The following is an 18,868-nucleotide window of genomic DNA, read 5'->3' as shown; positions in this document are numbered from 1 at the left end:
TGTATAATATGATAAACAGGTTGTGTAGTATTATACATATATAACATATGTGAGGAATTACTAATAACAATCTGAATGGAGTTAAGGATTCTCTGTTTTGTAAGACAACACAAAATAAACATTAGTAATGCCACACATTAGCTATTTTGTGACTTTAGGCATAACAGGCTACATTTTGAAGATTTAAATATTACCAGAATATTTTTAAACACATTCATTTTTATCTATTTGTGCTTAGATTATATGCATAGTCCCCCTATTTTTCATTTACATCTAGTCACAAGGCTATTAGATACTTGCACACATATTGTTTTTGGAATAAGGAATAATCACTTATTTATTATTTATTGATTTATTCTGAATGAGCCATTTAGTTTAGTTGGTCATCAAAAGTACAAGCTGCTATTTTTCAAGACAACATCTATGTTCACAGATCAATCAAAAGATGATGATTTAAAAAAAAAACAAAAACAAAAAAAAATATGTTCAGACTTGCTTTATTCCAGTGCTGTTAGGGGCCACAAACTACCAAACAAAAAAATCCCAAAAATTATTTCTAAAAGATTTTTTGCAATGGCGGAATACGTAATTTTCTTAAACAACAATGCTTCTAAAGAAAATAATTAGGCCTAATCAACAAAATCAGGTGGTGTAATAAAAAAAGTTCAGCTGAATGTTTGTTAGGACCATACAACTCTATGTTAGAATCAAATAATGCTATCAGTGTTTTAACTTTTTATTTATTTATCTTCTTTATCAGCAGATTCCCACACAGTGTTTCAGTTGGCATGCTGCTGCCAAGCGCAGAATCACATCATTATTAAACAAAGTGAAAATGAAATTTGCTAAATTCAACTCCCACTCTAGGTTGCGTGCAAGGTCTGCAAAAACCAGCTTCTCTGAATATCGAATTCACAGTGTGCAGGATAAAATATCCCTCAATAAATGTTGCGTGCTGTTGACAAATGGCTCATGCATGTAAATGTGCAAGCTGTCATATCTGTGGGAGCTTTATAAGGTTAAAAGCACAAAGACAAAGCTGGATGAGCAGGTGGAAATGTGTCGCCTTGATCCTCGTGATGTGCAAAGCTGGGATTTAGAAGGTCCTTCTCTTTGTTTGATCAGCCTTCAAAAAGGGATCCACTGTGGTTTCATCTTTGTTTGAGGAGCCCCTTGAATGGACTTTTCTCTATTTTGATTTTCTCATCAAGAAATCTTCCTTTTTTTTCTCCCTCTTCCATGTGATGGCTTTGGAGGATATTTGTGGCTATAATGACAGGAATGTCCATCTTAAGTTATCATTGCCAGAAGACTCATGCACACCATTTATGCCAATTCCATCAAACTTCTCAAAGAATCCTTTCCTGGCCGTCCGTAGGCCTTTCCCTTTGGCCCATGGAACAACAACTCTGGGCTTTATTTTCCAAGGTGGAGTCATTGCAGCTGCAGATAGCCGTGCCAGTGCTGGTGGCCTTGTTGCATGCCCTGCTGTTCGTAAGATTACCCCCATCCACTCCCATCTAGTGGTCACCTCCTCTGGTAGTGGAGCAGATTGCATGTTGTGGGAAAGAATCCTGACGAGAGAAATCAGATTATACCAACTTAGGCACAGACGTCTCCTTTCAATCAGAGGTACAGCCAAGCTCCTTTCTTTCATGCTCCATCCCTTTAAAGGAACAGACGTCTGCGTGGCTCTCACTTTATGTGGTTGGGATAAGGAAAAAAACTTTTCAAATAACTTTGAAGAATCGACATCATCTTCTGTTATTGTTGGTCACCATGAGGATATCAGCTCGAGGGTTCTTCCACCAACCCCTCATGGTAGCCCAAAGCTCATTTATGTGTGCAGTGATGGAGCCCAGCTTCAGGGCAACACTTTCTCTGTAGGATCAGGATCCCCATATGCATATGGAGTACTGGATGCCGGGCTGAAGTGGAGCCTGAGCACGGAAGAAGCCGTCTCTTTGGCGAGAGAAGCAGTGTTCAGAGCCACTCACAGGGATGCATACTCAGGAAATAACGTGGACCTGTTCCACATCACAGCCCAGGGATGGAGCCAAAGAGAGAGGGAGGACCTGAAGATGGAGTATTACAGAGACAGAGAGAGGAGAGAGAAAAGGAAATGTTAAAATGCAGCTAAAAAAAAGGCAAATCGTTTTGGTCTGAGGGAAAATGTGAAAGTCCGAAGTGTAGAAATGACAAAAGGGATTATTCTCTAAGTTCCTCTACGTCTGCCATGTTCAATTATTGTGAAAATAGTGAAATGCGTTCGGTTTTTAATGCTGTGTGTTCTTTCACAAATGTTTGTATCTAACATTTGTTTGTGTTCGGCTTAAAAATTTAATTTTTTCTGACAGTTATTATTAAATATATTTCATATAGACGTATAAAAAAAGCCCCCCCCAAAAAAATACAAGTTAGTACAGTATCTACTGTTTATACCACAAGTGTCATACTCAAAAGCATCCAAATTGGCTTGCAGAAGATATTAAAAATTACAGAGAAAACATGAATCATCATGTAAATTTAAAAAAAACTGTCAATTTTTTCTAAAATCCTTAATATTCTCACAAAAAAATAATGCAAAAGTGCCATAAATAACATACAAATTTGTCAAAAAACCAATACATTTTTAAGTGTAGATCCTGCAGGGACTGATATCTTACTTTTGCATATGTGGAAGTGCAAACTAAGGCACCATAATTTTAAAATTGGTCTTTCTTCCCACCTGAAATCTGTAGCCAACTTCAGATCAAACTGCTTCATATTTGGCCACTGATCGAAAGTAATGCTGATGAATAATTTTTGAGATATGGTTGATTTAGTGAGGGGTGCATGTGCTGATTTATACACGTCCTAATTTTTCTTCCATTTTCTATCTTCCAATGTGTCAGTAACTACATCCCATAAGAAAGTGAAATTTAGTATAGTAATACAGCTCCACCTACTGTCTCAGAATATACAAAAATATCTGCTATACATCCTACCTGGTGGACATACCAGCTGCTAAAATTTGGAAAAAAGTTTGTTGGGGTTTCAGGCTGGAACATGTTTGGTTCTTTAGTAAACAACTTTGCATATGCCTCAGATCCCTGTAATTTGTTCAGCTTTGAGCTATGTACATAGACTGTTCACATCACTAATGATTAGTCAGATATATGCGTTGGTTCTTTGGTGACAGTCTCTTGAAATAAAAATTAAAAAATACCTACTTTATTTACTAGTTACATTGGCCCATAGCTACATGTGGGAATGTAAAAAAAAAAAAAAAAAGATTTCTGTTTTAAGTTATAAATATTACTCTTTCTTGGGATGTAAAACATTTTTTTTTTTTTTTTATGCAACTTGTTAATTTTTATTTTGGACCCCAAGTTTGGGTCTATTTCATCATAATCCTTTACATGAGGTCAATGTAGCTTGCCTCTGTGTCTTATAATCTTATATTGTTTTATTAGTTTTTCCACTAGTAACATTAAAAATATGAAAACCATTGCATCAGAAAAACTTTTATTTTTGAAAAATATAATATGAATTATGGACAAATTTCTCATGTCCTACAATTTAGTTTTCTTTTCTGGATAATCACGGAAAAATTTTGAAACCGAAGTGCGTGGGCCATTTGTTGAAATTAGGGATGCACCGAAATTAAAATTTGTGGCTGAAGCCGAATAAAATATAAACACTTGGCCAAATACCGAATGCCAAATATCAAATGTGGTTGTTAAGTTTTTCACTACTTTTTTTAATAGCACATAAATAGCCTAGAATACATTTTTAGACATGTTTTTTTCTAAAGAAAGTAAATGTTTATCAAATATTCTGACATTTTTTCAATATTCCAGTTGCCTTTGCTTTTCAAACAAAGCACAACAATGTTTTTCATTTATATTAGACCTTCAAACAACACAAAACATGCATTCAAAAAAAATAAAAAATAAAAAATTAAAGTGCATTAAAGTGGATAAACCCACAACAAATGTATTATTGTCCTTTTTGCACAAGTCTGCTTAGCCACAGTAGATAGGCTAATAATGTAAACAAAGGACCCAATAAAATCCATTTTATTTTTTCCCAAAATCTGTTTTCCACTTTAATTTTTTAAATTCCGTTTTTTTTTGTTATAAATATTTATCTTTTTTTTTTTTTTTTTAAGAAAATATTAGTTTTTAACTCTTGTGAGAAACTAATAACTAAAATAAAAAAAACATAACAAAAATGCATGTCAAAAATAAAGTAAGATACAATTAAAAAGTAGATATAAGTTGTAGTGACATGGATTATTCTGATTGCTCTTTTTTAATTATTTATATTTAATTATTTAAATTCCGTTAAAAAAAAAAAAAATCTTTTTTTTTAAAAGAAAATATTAGTTTTTAACTCCTGTGAGAAAACAACATAAATACTAATAAAAAACAAAAAAACAAAACAGAATTAAACAAAAATGTACAATTAAAAAGTAGATATAAGTTGTAGTGACATGGATTATTCGGATTGCTCCTTTTTAATTATTTGTATGTCATATGAATAACATTAATGTCACCTGATTTCCTCTCAGGGATCAATGATTTACTGAATCTGGTTTATTGATTAAGTTTTGATCAGCTTAGTTTAAATGAACCTCATTTAAATTATCCTGATGACGCCATTCCAGACCGTAATGATTACACAAAACTATATGGACACAAGGAAGCATCAGTTACTATGCTTCAGAATATTTGACAGTATCAGAAGTTATGATTAAACTACGATGTTTAAGACTCGACGGTCTACAACAGAACAACTTCTCCCATGGATCTTCTGTAGCACGAATCTATTAGGTTACCGAAGATTCGGAGCATCCCTAGTTGAAATGACAGGTTTTATTCCATACTTAAGCCAATTATAGGCTAATAAATGTGCACCATTTACTAAGTACATCTAGGTGTTAACGTAAAATAAATTAAAGAAAGAAGAAAATAGCTAACACTAACCCTCGTTTAAAAAGCACAGCATTCGGTGAGTGGACTCCTGTATGTTGCATTAGTCTTCCGCAGCCACAGGGGGCGCTCTCAGTAACACTTAACTCAGTAACTGCGGATGTCGCTTTTTTTCCAGTCATTCTCAAAGATGGCGCTCGCTAGTGTGTTAAACAGTGATTGTGCGGATTTTTCATTCGCTAAATGTCAGCCTTTGGACTTCAACGGTTCTCCCGGACTTGCCGGCCTAGGGTTTGAGGCTACGCCGGACGATGGCCTCAGTTTTCTGGTTAAAAACCCGCTGTGCGCCGAGGCCGAGGATGGCGTGGAGAGGAAAATAGAGTTTCTGCACGGGACTACCACCTTAGCATTTAAAGTGAGTGAACGAAACACCGCATACAGCAAACTGACCTCTGAAACACTATCTAGAGGTGTATTAAAGAAAAAACAGCTGCTTGTATGTTTGTTGACTTAAAGCTCTATCAGACCAGGGTTCTTATAGTGGTGCAATATGTTAGCCTGCTAGTGAAGCTACAAAAGTGCTAACTCACCTCGCACCATCATAAAGGCGCTTTAATTTGACACATGTGCCGTTTTCAGCATTATTTTTACTTCAAGTGATGCATACACAGGTTAAATACAAAAAGGTATACTAAAATAACTATTGGCTTTTTAAGTCATATATCGTTGGTAAGTATAAGAAAGAAGGGCAACAATTTTACCTCGGACAGAAATAATATATAATATGTTTATGGTATAAGATATATTAATACTTAATAAACATAATATATATTGTTATCGAGAATAATAATGATAAAAATAATGCCACACTGTAGTTTGTATGAAGAGTTGAATTGATAGTAAATATTAAATAATATATTATTTACATGCATGTCTGTGTATGTGTACTTATGTATATATGTTTGATGTGCATGTAGAAACTGTACATATACAACTTTTAAATACTGCACATGAATACAAATTCTAATAATACCCATGATATGATACAAGACCAAGAAGCAAAACACTACAGTGCAAACTGTATTGCCAGAATACAATGTAAAATAAATAAAGTTGTTCATATTGCAACCAGTAAACACACACAGTAACATTTAAATATAAATTAACGGTTGTTTAATTATAGCCACCACTGATTCTTTAACCATTACAGATAGTTGTGTATTATTTGTAACCTACATCATATGTTTTCCTCTACCCTGATCTGATGATTTCCCGTCATCAGTTCCAGCATGGCGTAATCGTCGCTGTGGATTCGAGGGCCACAGCAGGCTCCTACATCGCCTCACAGACGGTCAAAAAGGTGATCGAGATCAACCCCTACCTACTGGGGACCATGGCCGGAGGAGCCGCTGACTGCAGCTTCTGGGAGCGTCTGCTGGCCCGCCAGTGTCGCATCTACGAGCTCCGGAACAAAGAGCGCATCTCTGTGGCAGCCGCATCCAAGCTGCTCGCCAACATGGTGTACCAGTACAAGGGAATGGGACTCAGCATGGGGACGATGGTGTGTGGCTGGGACAAGAGAGGTCCAGGTAAATCCTAGAGCACAATGTCCACATATATAATCTGAATCTAATTTGGAGACATTTGAAATTATTTAGTCTCTTAAATCTATTGTTTTTGTATTGTATTGTTTTTTTATTATGCTTTGAATTAGGGATGGGTACCTTTTACATTTGAACCAATACTCAGTGCCTGTGAGTCGGTATCGGTTTTCAACGTTACCAATTTTCCGTGCTTTTGTGTGGTAAATGGTAAATAATATGTCAATGTTCCCATTTACAATATTTATTTCTCATAATAATAATAACAACAAACAACTTCAACAAATTTATCAAAACAACATCTGTTTGTATTGTAGGAACATTTGTTTCACACATTTCTTCATCATGAAAACCCTTAACTACCTACCTGTAATGCACAAATTAAAAAGCAGCTCTATGTGACAGGACTCTATATTGCAAGTATTATATTTACATTTGTACAATATTGTGTTCAGGGACTGCACTCTCCCGCTCTCCCACAGTCTCAAAGATGCATTTGATTTTACATGAGTCAGTACCAGGTAATACTGAAGGAATTTGGTTCGAACCTAAAAAAGTACCAAACTTGGTATTAGGGCTGGGACAATCCAATTTTGTCACGATTTGATTTCAATCCCGATTCGATTTAAATTGCAATTCTGATTTCACAAGTATTGCGATTCCATAGTATCACAATTGTCTTTCCTTATCCAAACCATATTTGAATCTTACACTCTTAGAAATATGTCACAGTTCCACAAAACAATGCACAATACATCAAATTTAGTCATTCACTGATTTATTATTATTTCAACTAAAATAAATAAGATAAAACCTCCATTAGAAAAGAGGTAAACTAAACATGTAGAAAACAACAAATTTGGTTGGAACTTTTTGAAGTTGGTCAACTGATACTGTTAACATTCATTAAGCTACTGCCTAGGAGTGTCAAGGTTTTTATGTAGGAACAGCAACTGGTCAACACGCTCAGTGGTTAGGCTGCTCCGCTGAGAAGTGACAATGTCTCCAGCAGTAGAAAACACACGTCCACGAAAATGTGAAAAATATCGATTAAAAAAAAAAAAAAAATATTTTTAAAATCTGCACCCAAAAAAATCACGATGTCGTAAAATCAATTTTAAACAAAAAACGTAAAATAACTTAATGATGTTTTAAATGTTTAACATGACGCATGCTTAACTGGAGCTGAGTAAAAAAATCTAATTCATTGATCTTGAATCGATTTAGTTGAAATATTCCAAAATCGATTCATGGTTACTGGAATCGATTTTTTCTTTTTAAACTCTAACCCCAGTAGTCTCTCACTATAGGCTGGCGTTAGCAACGACTCCTGCGTCTGTGCGACTCGAAAGTGTATTCAGTGCAAACATAGCGGATGCAGAAGAAGCTCTGCTGGCTAAGCCGGCCCAATTTAAGCCTGAAATTTGGAACCATCTTATTAATATTCAAGTAAATACCGAATCGAAATCTAATCGTGATTAGTTTATTCAAAACCTGATTAATTGAAATCAAATCGATTCAGGAAACTGGCCATGATACCCAGCTCTATGCTTAACACTTTGTTTTTGTGCATGACGACTATCACAAGTTTTAAGGTTATTTATTGTGATGCATGTACACTAATACAATGGTTCTCACCCCCTTTTTTTGGATTGTGACCCCTTTTCAATATAACAAAATTCTGGTGACCTCAGAGACACTTTTTTCTTCTAGAAATAGTTTTTGATCATGTGTCATGTTTGTTTTACTGTTACAAATACAGAGCTGCCAGGATTAGTGTGACAAGTTGCACCAACTCAGAAATGTTTATAGTGCATTTTATTTTTGAATACATTTATATTTGAGAAACTATATAATACAGTTTGAATTTAAAAAAATATATACTTTTAATCAGTAATTTTTTTTAAAATTTATTACTAGACATGTCAGGCGACCCCATTTACACACACAACCCCAAGGTTGAAAAACACTGCACTAATCATACTGTACATATGTTTTTTATTTTATTGAAACCGTTTTGGTATTTTATTAATTTTTTACTCCCAGCAGGTGCTGTTTTCTTTATTTCAAACAGTTGCATGCAGCGTTTTATGTGATTTTTTTTTTTTCACGTTCCATTTGTTGGCCTCTAGATGGTACTGCAGGCTCCCTTATGCTCGGCCCTCGTGTGGCGTTTTAAAAATGTGACTTTTGTATCCCACACTGTGCAAGGCTGTACATCATAGAGGGTGTGCTTAAAGAGCCCAGCACAGTGACACCGTAATGGGAAATCAATGAGGCTGGTACTGTGGGCGAGTGAGCGCACAGCAGTGTGATGGACGTGGGGGTCTCAACCCTGAACAATGGCTGCATGCATAATACCTGTTTGGTTTGCTGGGATCGATGCCAACACTTTGTCTGGAAAAGCACAGAAATATGTGCAAACAATGACAACCCAGTATGTTGGTAAACAAATAATGTCTTTAATTCCAGCCAATCGATTGAGGATATAATCATCACTTATCAGATCAATAGGTGTGGAAGCTTTGTCGTGTCTCCTACAATGCCAATGACCTAATGGTAGGGTAAATGTCATGTAAATGAAAATAATTAGGATAAAAGCCTATTAAGCGGCCGCAGTCACGTCAAGATCACCTATATCCTAGATGAAGAAAAAGATGTCCAAGAGCTTGAAAAATGTTAGTCATTAGAATGATGCATAAAGTTGTCATAACAATGACATTAGCTTTGCTTCCATAACAGATTTTCACAAAAATAAAAGCTATATTTCTAAATTTTGCGCTTTTAACGCATTTCCATTGAAGGTTGTTTTGGAGCCTCATAACTCCCGTGAAATCTCATCCCGTGAGACTTTGCTGCAGGAAGATGTATGCTCAAACACTCCTTATAACACTCTGGATTCCTTTGCTGTTTAATGTGGCAGTAATAATTTTAAAGTGTAATGCTAAAAAATGTCTTTGTCTCCTCTTTTGTCCACACGTACCGTGCCATGTTTTCTTCGGCGAGAAGTGGTCATGTGACCAGGTACGTCACGTTCTGTGACGTGTAATTGCGAGAAAAGTGATTCCATGGCTCTTTTGCGATACATTTCAACATCGAAATGTTCAATTATTGTGAAAATCATGAAAAGCATTCTGTTTTTAATGCAGTCTATTCTTTTCACAAATGGATGTATCTAACATTTGTTTGTGTTCAGCTTAAAAATGCAAATACAAGTTAGTGCAGTATCTATACACCACAAGTGTCAAACTCAAGGCCCCGGGGCCAAATCCGGGTTTTTAAAGCATCCAAATTGGCTCGACGAAGATACTAAAAATCACAGAGAAAACATGAATCATCGTGTAAATAAAAAAAAACAAAAAAAAAACAATTAGTTGCAGATCCAAGGGTTAGGGTTAGGCTATAGGAGTGTTTACCACCTTTTATGGGTAAAAAAAAAAATCTAAGTTTTTTGGGGATATTTCTTGATAGGAAGGTCGTGACGCCAAACCGTTTGGTTCCACCTCCAGCCTGGGGTTAGCTTATAACTCCAAAAAATTAACTAATTTATTGCAAATGTGAAAAAGATGAATCACGATTATAATATACATAATATTTGCATAGAAAGTGCATAACTTAATACGTCTTCTAAAGACAAAGCTTAAAACAAATACATTTCTTGTGATTCAAAACATTGTTTCTGCAATATTGTACTATTCTATAATGTAAACGAACAGAAAATTAGAACTTCAGCTGTAAAGCTGGCACAATGAGCTTATTTAGAACTTTGTTTGAAATGCAAATATGAAATGTAAACAATGTACAGTCATTTTTCACAGCAGCAGTAAAACATGAGTAACAAAAAGCATTTAGTTTATTTGTTGTGTTAGCTTTGTTAGTTTAACCAAGCCTATTCCTCTTTCACATTGAGCCAACTGTTGAGATACACCAGTTTCTCTACATTAGCAGAGGAGAGAGAAGCCCTCCTTTTCTGAATCACATGTCCTGAGAGGGAGAACAATCTCACAGGGCACAGTGGTGGCAGGACAAGAGAGAGATTTGCGAGCAAGTAGTGCTAGTTTACCATAGGAGTCCTTTCTCTTCAGCCACCACCGCAGGGGGGAATTAATCTATCTGAAGTTTTGATTCTGACCTGTAGCGGTTCAACAACATAATTTGGATGGTCTCCGCTTCTTCGCCCGTGTCTGAATCAGATGTTGCCTGTAAGAAAATCTTCTACTTTTTTGCTGGCACATCTGTTGTTTCAGGAATCTTGGGGATTTCTTCCTCTTTTAGTAGGTCTGTTGAATAACTCCACACTTCACTTCGCTCAGATTTGGGCAGGCATTTAAGTCCTTGAATCTCGGATCAAGAGCAGTTGCCATCTTGAGCAAAGAGAGATTGGCATTTTGTTTTTGTTAAGACAGGTCCTCAGAAAAGACCTTTTTTAGCTGAAGAGGTGGCGCAAGGCAGGCAGCACAGCTGAGCAGGACATGTGCTCACCCATTATTTTCGTGACATATCTGTAAAGAGAGGGATAATGGGTTAATTCTTTAGAGCACTTAAAAACATCAGGTCAAATCAGGACTAAAACGGGTCTAAAAAGGGTCTAAAGTTGAACTAAATGTGACTAAATTGTGTCTGAACTGAGTGTAAACCATTCTTAAACCAGAAAAATACCAAACAAAAGTATAAATAAAATCATCTCTAATAGTATCACTGGTCTAGGGTACACAAATGGTTCATAAAAACATTTAAATGAGCAATAACTTAAATACCCAATAAATCTAATTTCTAAAAAAATGAATAAATAGAATATTCACCTGCATGGTTCAAGATCTGCCAACTTCTTCAGCTTTGCAAGCTCAGCGTCGATAATTATGGAGATTTTGCTGTTTTGCTTTGACAGTGTTGCAGAAATCGGTGCGTTATTTTGCTGGATCCTTTTGATCATCTCTAACGTGGAGTTCCACCAAGTAGGCACGTCTTCAACGAGGGATTCTTCTTTTTGATTAAGTGCCTCTTGTTCATTCAGCTCTCGAGTATGGGATGGACTGTGCTTAAAGTGACCAACTATTTTTAGCATTTGGCCAAAACTGTGTCAAAGCCTCTATCGTGCAGTGCGACATTGATCGCTGTATAGCATGTGCATTGCATGGCTGATGTTCATAGGGAAGCTGTCTCACTGCTGCTGTCATATTGCATGCACTGTCTGTTCCAAGCGTTGAGATCTCTTGTCAATATTCCATTCACGTGCAATGGTTTCAAAGTGCTGCGCGCAGGCCTCCCCATGGTGGCGCTCATTGGATTTCCTCACCATTAAAGCAAACGATTCCAGACGCCATTCATCGTCAACACAGTGAGCTGTAACCCCCAAATAGTTCTCGTTTTCGCATGAAGTCCAATGATCTCCTTTTAGGGTGACATAAGGTGCTTTCTGCAATATTTCAAGTTTTTGAGCCATTTTGTTTTTGTACAGCATGTGGATTTTGGAAATAATGGTTTTTCTGGAAGGAAGTTTGTACGTGGTGTCCCACGTTGCAGTTTGTAGTACCTGACACAATCTCACATCTTCAACCATATTTGTAGGGCGGCAATTTGTGCTATTTAACAAGCAGTTGCGTTGGTTGACTTGTCGTTAATCCGTTTGGAAAATTGCCCCCCTTTCGCACCAAACCTCTCCTCCAGAATTGTTTGTCGTAGTCCGTCGGGTCTGCCTGACGCCGCCGCTGAACCCGGATGCTTCGCTTGTAGATGGTCCATTAAGGAAGAATTACTGCCAGGGTAATTAAATTTGCCTTTGCAATGCACACACATAACTTTAATACTTTAAAGCTAAACTGTCCACTTAGAAGCATGTGTTTTGAGTGTTCCATTGCTAGCTCAGGCTGTAACAGCATTAGCTACAGGAAGCGGAAGTGTGTCTTCTTCTTCTGCTCTGCATGGAGTTTATCATTGTACTGCGCCTAGGGAAGGAGCAGTGATCAAATTAATCGATGCGTCAATTAATTTTAATGTGTTGTCATGAAAACTTTTAAGCAAATTGTTAACGTGCGAATTTTCCCGGCCTGACAACTTTTGATAGGTAGGTGGCATTAGTGTTTTGATGGTCTCCATCCCCACTAATCCATCCAAGCCCGATTCAACAGTACCACCTTCGTCTCTGTGCAATCTTCCGTTCTTGAGATACAGCAACCCTAAGTTTTCTTAATCCATTCAAAGTAAAAAAAAAAAAAAATCCCACGAAACTCTACAATATTTGCTGGAGCTCACTATTTTCCCATGTCTATATCACATGACTGCAGTCACAACTTGTTAAAAAAATCTCAATTTTTCTTAAAATCATTAATATTCTCACAAAATCACACCTAGAAAAAACCTCATGACAGCGTAAAAACCTTTTTTTTTTAAATTCAGGTTTTTCCATGACCAGTTTTTATTGCACTATTCAGATTTTGCGCATTTCCAAGGGTAATGGAAACACAGCTAATGCCTCTGTTAGGTTCTTTTTTAGTTAATTTACCTGGCTTCCTGCACAAACACGCAATAAATATTCATAAATAACACACAGGTGTAGGGTGGCTGACTGCATGAAATAGGCTGATGTCCAGACAATGTCATTCCTGCCAACTGCACAGACAGCTGGGTAAAGACAGCGTCCTCAAGCTCCTGTCTGTAAACTGATGGAGTGATAGAAGCTTCTCAAAGCTAATCTCTCTGCTGCTCACTTTTTACTGTAGGACAAGGTTAGTTTTTTCTCCAACAACTTATTTGAATGCGGTTTTTGCCACGATGTTCAAGTCTCGGTGACTTAGAAACGGGGTCATGTTGAGCTTGTTTAAAACCACAGGTGTGTTGTCAGGAGAGAAGTGGATGTGCGATTACGCTGCTGGGCTTGTATACTTGGACTTCCTAAAGAGTTCCTGTCAGCGGTGCCACTTAATAGAAGAGGCTTTCGTTTTAAATCTCTCCCGACCCATTATGTTTTTAACAAGTCCCTCACAGTTTTCAAGAGGAGCAGGCAGATCTTAGGATGGTAAATTACCCCTGTGCATAGACGGGCTCTGGATGATTATCATCATGGCACGCTAACGACAGGCTGAAGAAGCTGCAATTTGCCAGTTTAGAGCAATGATGTGAGCTTTGTTTGGTGAAAATGTGTTTTTGTGGATTTCCTGGTGTTTCATCTATTATTTCATTTTTTGGAGGGGGAAGAGTCATCATTGTGGGAATTAGTTATAGGGCTGATCGATTATATAAAAAATAATACTCACAATTGAAATCACGATGATTCAAACGATTATTTGTCAACCAAGAAGTTCTTTATTTTTGTGTACAAAACAATGTAACATATTTTTTTTGAACATATATACAATCCTTCAAAATATATTCCCTTTTGTACAAAACAAAAAATTCTTTTTTTTTTCTTTGTTGAATTTTTTTTTAAATTGTTTTTTCTCAATTATGTAATTTTTGTTATCATTGTGTGTAATAATCAAACTCGTAATCGAATTTCGATTAATTGCACATCCGTATTTGTATGCATGTGTTCCTGCAAGTGCCATTTTTCAAATTTTTTCACAGGCTTAGAAATGTGCGAGCGCTCTGGATAAACACACACTATCACAGGCGGATCGTGGGTGAGCTTCACACAGACAAGTGCTAGTCACCCGTATCAAAACCGCAAAAAAGATCGTTGCTTTGCGAGTATCACTGGTGTGGAACAAAATGTTTTTGCATGACCCATCGGTGTGGAACAAACCGTCCCTCACAGGTCCATCCGAGCATTGTGGGATCAATAATACACATGGAGGATTACATGTTTAGTGTGGGTATGACATTCCACCTCTTTCTGATATAGTATGAAAAAAAAAAGAAAGAGGGAGAGAAGGAAATCTACAGTACAGCAGAGGTGCATACATGTGGCGGGCTGTAAGTGCACTCTTCCTCGTCGTCACCTGTGAGGAGGCAGATGTGGTTATCTGCACAGCTTATGTCGTGGTCGATAGTTAATTTTTTTTGGCCTGTTGTCGTGGATCAATAAAGCCCAGAGGAGGGGTCCTGGGAGGACAGCGACGGCGGCCGCAGCCTTGTCAGCAGGTTCCGCCGCCAGCTTTTTTATTTTAACTTGAAGACGATGCAGCTGTTCAGATCTGCCAGCTTTACTTCAGTCGGAGAGGTTGCAGCTGTTCACATTCACTCTGTTTCTCTTGAGGACATTGTGTGCGTGTATTTGTAAGAAACTGCGTTGGTTTTGTGTGAAAGCAGCTCTCTCGGATCTACACAATCCCAGTTTTCCAGAGAAGGCTTAAAAACCGAGAAGAGTTCTTCTCTCTAAGCCAGTGAATCCTAAACTTTTCACAGTCATGTACCCCCTACTTCTGCACACTTATAAAACATAATAATGTAATGTCATGTACATTGTATCCCTACAGTGAAATTATCCTCTGAATTTTACCAATCCTGTTGAGGAACAATATATAATAAAACCAAGAATAATAATTTGTAAGCACACAAGAAAACATCTTATTCAGAATTAACACTCGATTTATTAAATGAATTAGCCTGCTGGCACTTTCAGTGAGAAACAATCTCTTTTATTTTGGAACAAGAAATCTACATTTGTTGATTGAACAGTAATACTTGCATACATATATTCATCACCCTGAGACTGAAATACAACTAACTACAACTTTAATGAAAACGGTGAAGGCTGCGAAGAACTCTGGAATGTTTGGCTGAATTTGAGTCTGAATCTTAAATCGTTCACTATGCAAAGTCTTGTTCTGTATTCATAGGCAGAGTTTGAGATTCCAGGTGCCACAGTGGGGGACAGTCACTCCAGTGGTATCTGTCATTGTGTCCTTGGGCAAGGCACTTCACCCACTTTGCCTAGTATGAATCTAGTGTGTGAGTGAGTGTTGGTGGTGGTCGGAGTGGCCGATGGCGCACTTTGGCAGCCTCGTTTCCGTCAGTCTGTCCCAGGGCAGCTGTGGCTACAATAGTAGTTTACCACCACTAAGTGTGGAGTGAAAGAATAATCCCTTAATTCTGTAAAGCGACTCTGAGTGTCCAAAAAAAGCGCTATATAAAATTGATGCATTACTGTTATTTATCCTGGCAGGAGCCAGATTGATGTGTCGCCCTCCCTCTAACTTGAGTTTTCCACATCGATCTGGGTCTTTGTCTGGCAAATCCTTTCAGAACCAGGGAGGGACATGAACAGAATGCTTGAAATTGATTGGGTCAAGCGCCTGTACACCATGATTTGTTTTAGCCAATCACACAGTAATAAATGATGATGTCATCATCGGCATGCGCCTCAGAGAAGCTGCTACAACAACAACAAGGATCCGCTTTGCCGTCTTTACCATCCAAAAATGCACAAAGCGCCTCTCGCTGTTGCTCTTTCAAAAATGAAATGCTGGATTTTTCTAGAACTGAGTTTACAGCAGCTTTCACACATTCATCCTCCTGCGTCGACATCTTTCTATTGTGATTCAGAGCTATGCTAATAGCAGTAGCCCCGCTAGTTCCTCTCCCCGCAACTGCGCCAGTTTTGCTTTGGTGCTTCTGCCTTCGTCACACCCGGATATCCCGCCCTAAACCACAACACTGCCTCATGAGTGGTTCTAATTGGTTTGGTTTCGAAAGGCAAAGGCGGGAACAGCACAAGATGGATTTGGATGGTTTGTGAACACCAAGAGAATCCATGTTGCAGGCAAGGTTATGAGATTCTTGCCATGGGGGGCACAGATTCACACCAACCACAATGTGTGTAACATATACAATAATGCAAAAATTATTAGTAACATAAATTATGATGACTGCAAAAATTTGCGTTGATGCGTCGTTTAATGTTGTCAATTCACAATAAAATCAGGCCGGTGGCTGCTTTCTGCTTCATTTTTTTTGCAGTACCAAACATAGTAATATCGCTCTTGCCAGATTTGTACTTTTTTGATTAGATTTTTTGTTTTTTTTGTCCTTAAGTTTAGCGCGACAAAGATGCAGAAAATGGCTACTGGGGTATGCAGAGGTGAAATGTTGCTCTTTTCGGCCAGATTAACTCCCCCAGAGTGACTAAAATCATCAATTAGTCTGGGTACAAACTGTGTCACTACAGCCGATATGACTCCTTCAAGCAAAATAGCTGCAAACATGTCTCACAAATGTAAATGTAATATTTATCTCCTGCTGTTCTAGATGGACTTCTAAAGAATATAACCAAAATGAAACTCTTTAATGTCATATATTGTCTTTGATGGAGCAATTCACTAAAGGTAGAATGATAGCGCTGGCAAATGTTGTTGGTTTTTGCACCCCCTGCGGGTGGCATTTCCACATATAAATGTACAAATCCGAACATGTGACAACAGTATATGTGGCATAAGTAATAAATATTCCTCCATTGAGAAGATTCTAAAAGGAAAAGTACCTTTTATTTTAGGATTTTTTTTTTTGTTGATTTTTATATATAATGTAAATAAAATATATAATAAATAGCTATTTTCCATTCATTTCATGTAATTTTAAGGAAGAAATACTATATGGGGATATATATATATCAGTATATATTGTTATATAAATCTACCTATATTGTGATGTATAACTGTTCGGCTTCCTAACCTTCCTTGTTCCTCCTTTCTTTTATTCCCTCAGGATTATACTACGTTGACTCGGAGGGGAACCGCGTGTGCGGCGACTTGTTTGCAGTGGGCTCCGGCTCCATGTATGCCTACGGTGTGATGGACAGCGGCCTGAGGCAGGACCTGAGCGTCGAGGAGGCCTGTGAGCTGGGCCGTCGGGCCATCTACCAGGCCACGTACCGTGATGCCTACAGCGGAGGGCAGGTCAACCTCTACCACGTCCACAGCGAGGGCTGGACCCGCGTCTCCCAGGAAGACGTGCTGATGTTGCATCAGCAGTATAAAGATCAGGCATAGTGGGTCAATGTCAAAGAAGTGAAAGTTTATTTTTGTTTACGTCGTTCATGCAGTTCCGTCAATTTACTTTCACTTGTTTCAATTCTAACTACTCACCCAGCACAGTGGGACACTTGAATAACATACTGGTCATAGATATTCATAATGATCTTTTTCAGTTTATAGTATCTTGAGTTGAGCCTGTTTTCCATGCATTTAATTTGGATTGTTTCTTGGGAAATCTATATCTTCCTGAATAAATTCAATGATGTTCATTTCATTCTCCAAAGAGTGTTGTTTTTTTCATTTCACACAAAATGCAAAATTTTCCCCTTTAGAATCACTGCGTAGTCCATTTTAATTATCAGACTGGGTTTATGTAGTGGTTTATGTTTACATGATTCTATTCATCTGATCCTCCAGCTGCGGGAATCAGGAGGTTCATCTGAAGCCTGCTTGTCGTTAATAAGTGTTGTGTTCAAATGCATGCAGGGAATGGCACTGTTTGAGTAGTGCTTTTTAAGTGCACACCACCCTCAATAATTGTGCCTCCTGAGTTGTGATGGTGTTTTTTTTTTTTTTAAAAAAAAAAAAAAAAAAAAAAAAAAAAACCCCTGTTGATGTTTACTTCATCCGAGCACATCGTACAAAGACGCCTTTCAATTGGCTAAGGGAATTTATTCTCTAATTTGTCCCTGACACATTTAACTTTCTGATGTTGTCGTTATGTGCCACCCTGCCTTAGTGTTTTACAATGTAACGACCCGCGCGAGCAGTGTGTGCCCCACCAGCGGTTTTATGGATGCGAATAAATACTAATAAAATAGATGGGGTAGATAGACCAAGCCAGGGCACTTTAAAACCATGGTTAAAAACTAGTTTCACAGGTGACTAGTTAGCAGATAGAATAAGAATGGGATTTCAATAAATGGAAATGAGGGGGTCTCGCTGTGTGATGCCTTTGCTGCTAAATGAAGTGATTGGAATTGCAACATCAATAGGAGGCGATGGTGAAGAAAAGGCTCAGGCTCTGTCCACGGAGACATGCTAAAACAACACAGAAGTGTTCAAACTTTGAGAAAAAGAAGCCTGTGAGTTGCAATATACTGTTGCAGAACTTTTTGTTGGTTTTTCTCAGAAATGGGTCGACCACAAACCAGGTAAAATATAGCTTATCCTCTAAGAAGGGCATACAAAAGGTTATTTGGGCCATTGAATATCCAGAGTGAATACTGCATCGTCTTTTAAGGGTAATGTAGGAAGGCAAGCATTAATGCTTTTGGAAAAATTGACAGCTTGTAGCAGCTGCAATTATAGTCGCTAATGGTTTGATGAAAGGCTACATCTCTCTCTGTCCTGTTGTACCAATATAGGACACACAACATGCATTATTACAAATGAACATCTCAATGTTAAGTGCTCAATGTTCTGTCAAAAAAAACTAACT

General features: G+C 37.6%; 2 protein-coding genes across 2 annotated transcripts; both read left to right on the top strand.

Moving 5' to 3' along the window:
- Positions 1 to 1,328: 1,328 nt before the first annotated feature.
- psmb11a (proteasome 20S subunit beta 11a) lies at positions 1,329 to 2,129 on the top strand. Its single transcript, XM_028473357.1, has one exon. It carries the CDS (start codon positions 1,329 to 1,331, stop codon positions 2,127 to 2,129), a length of 801 nt encoding a protein of 266 aa, XP_028329158.1.
- A 2,943-nt stretch (positions 2,130 to 5,072) lies between these two features.
- Positions 5,073 to 17,710, top strand: psmb5 (proteasome 20S subunit beta 5). The gene is made up of 3 exons (XM_028473299.1): positions 5,073 to 5,331; positions 6,199 to 6,505; positions 17,159 to 17,710. Exons 1-3 carry the CDS (start codon positions 5,077 to 5,079, stop codon positions 17,440 to 17,442), a joined length of 846 nt encoding a protein of 281 aa, XP_028329100.1. The 5' UTR covers positions 5,073 to 5,076; the 3' UTR covers positions 17,443 to 17,710.
- The last annotated feature ends 1,158 nt before the right edge of the window (positions 17,711 to 18,868 follow it).

This window comes from Gouania willdenowi, chromosome 17, assembly GCF_900634775.1.
Source record: "Gouania willdenowi chromosome 17, fGouWil2.1, whole genome shotgun sequence".
Lineage (NCBI taxonomy): Eukaryota > Metazoa > Chordata > Actinopteri > Blenniiformes > Gobiesocidae > Gouania > Gouania willdenowi.
This window is presented reverse-complemented; position numbering and strand designations above follow the sequence as displayed.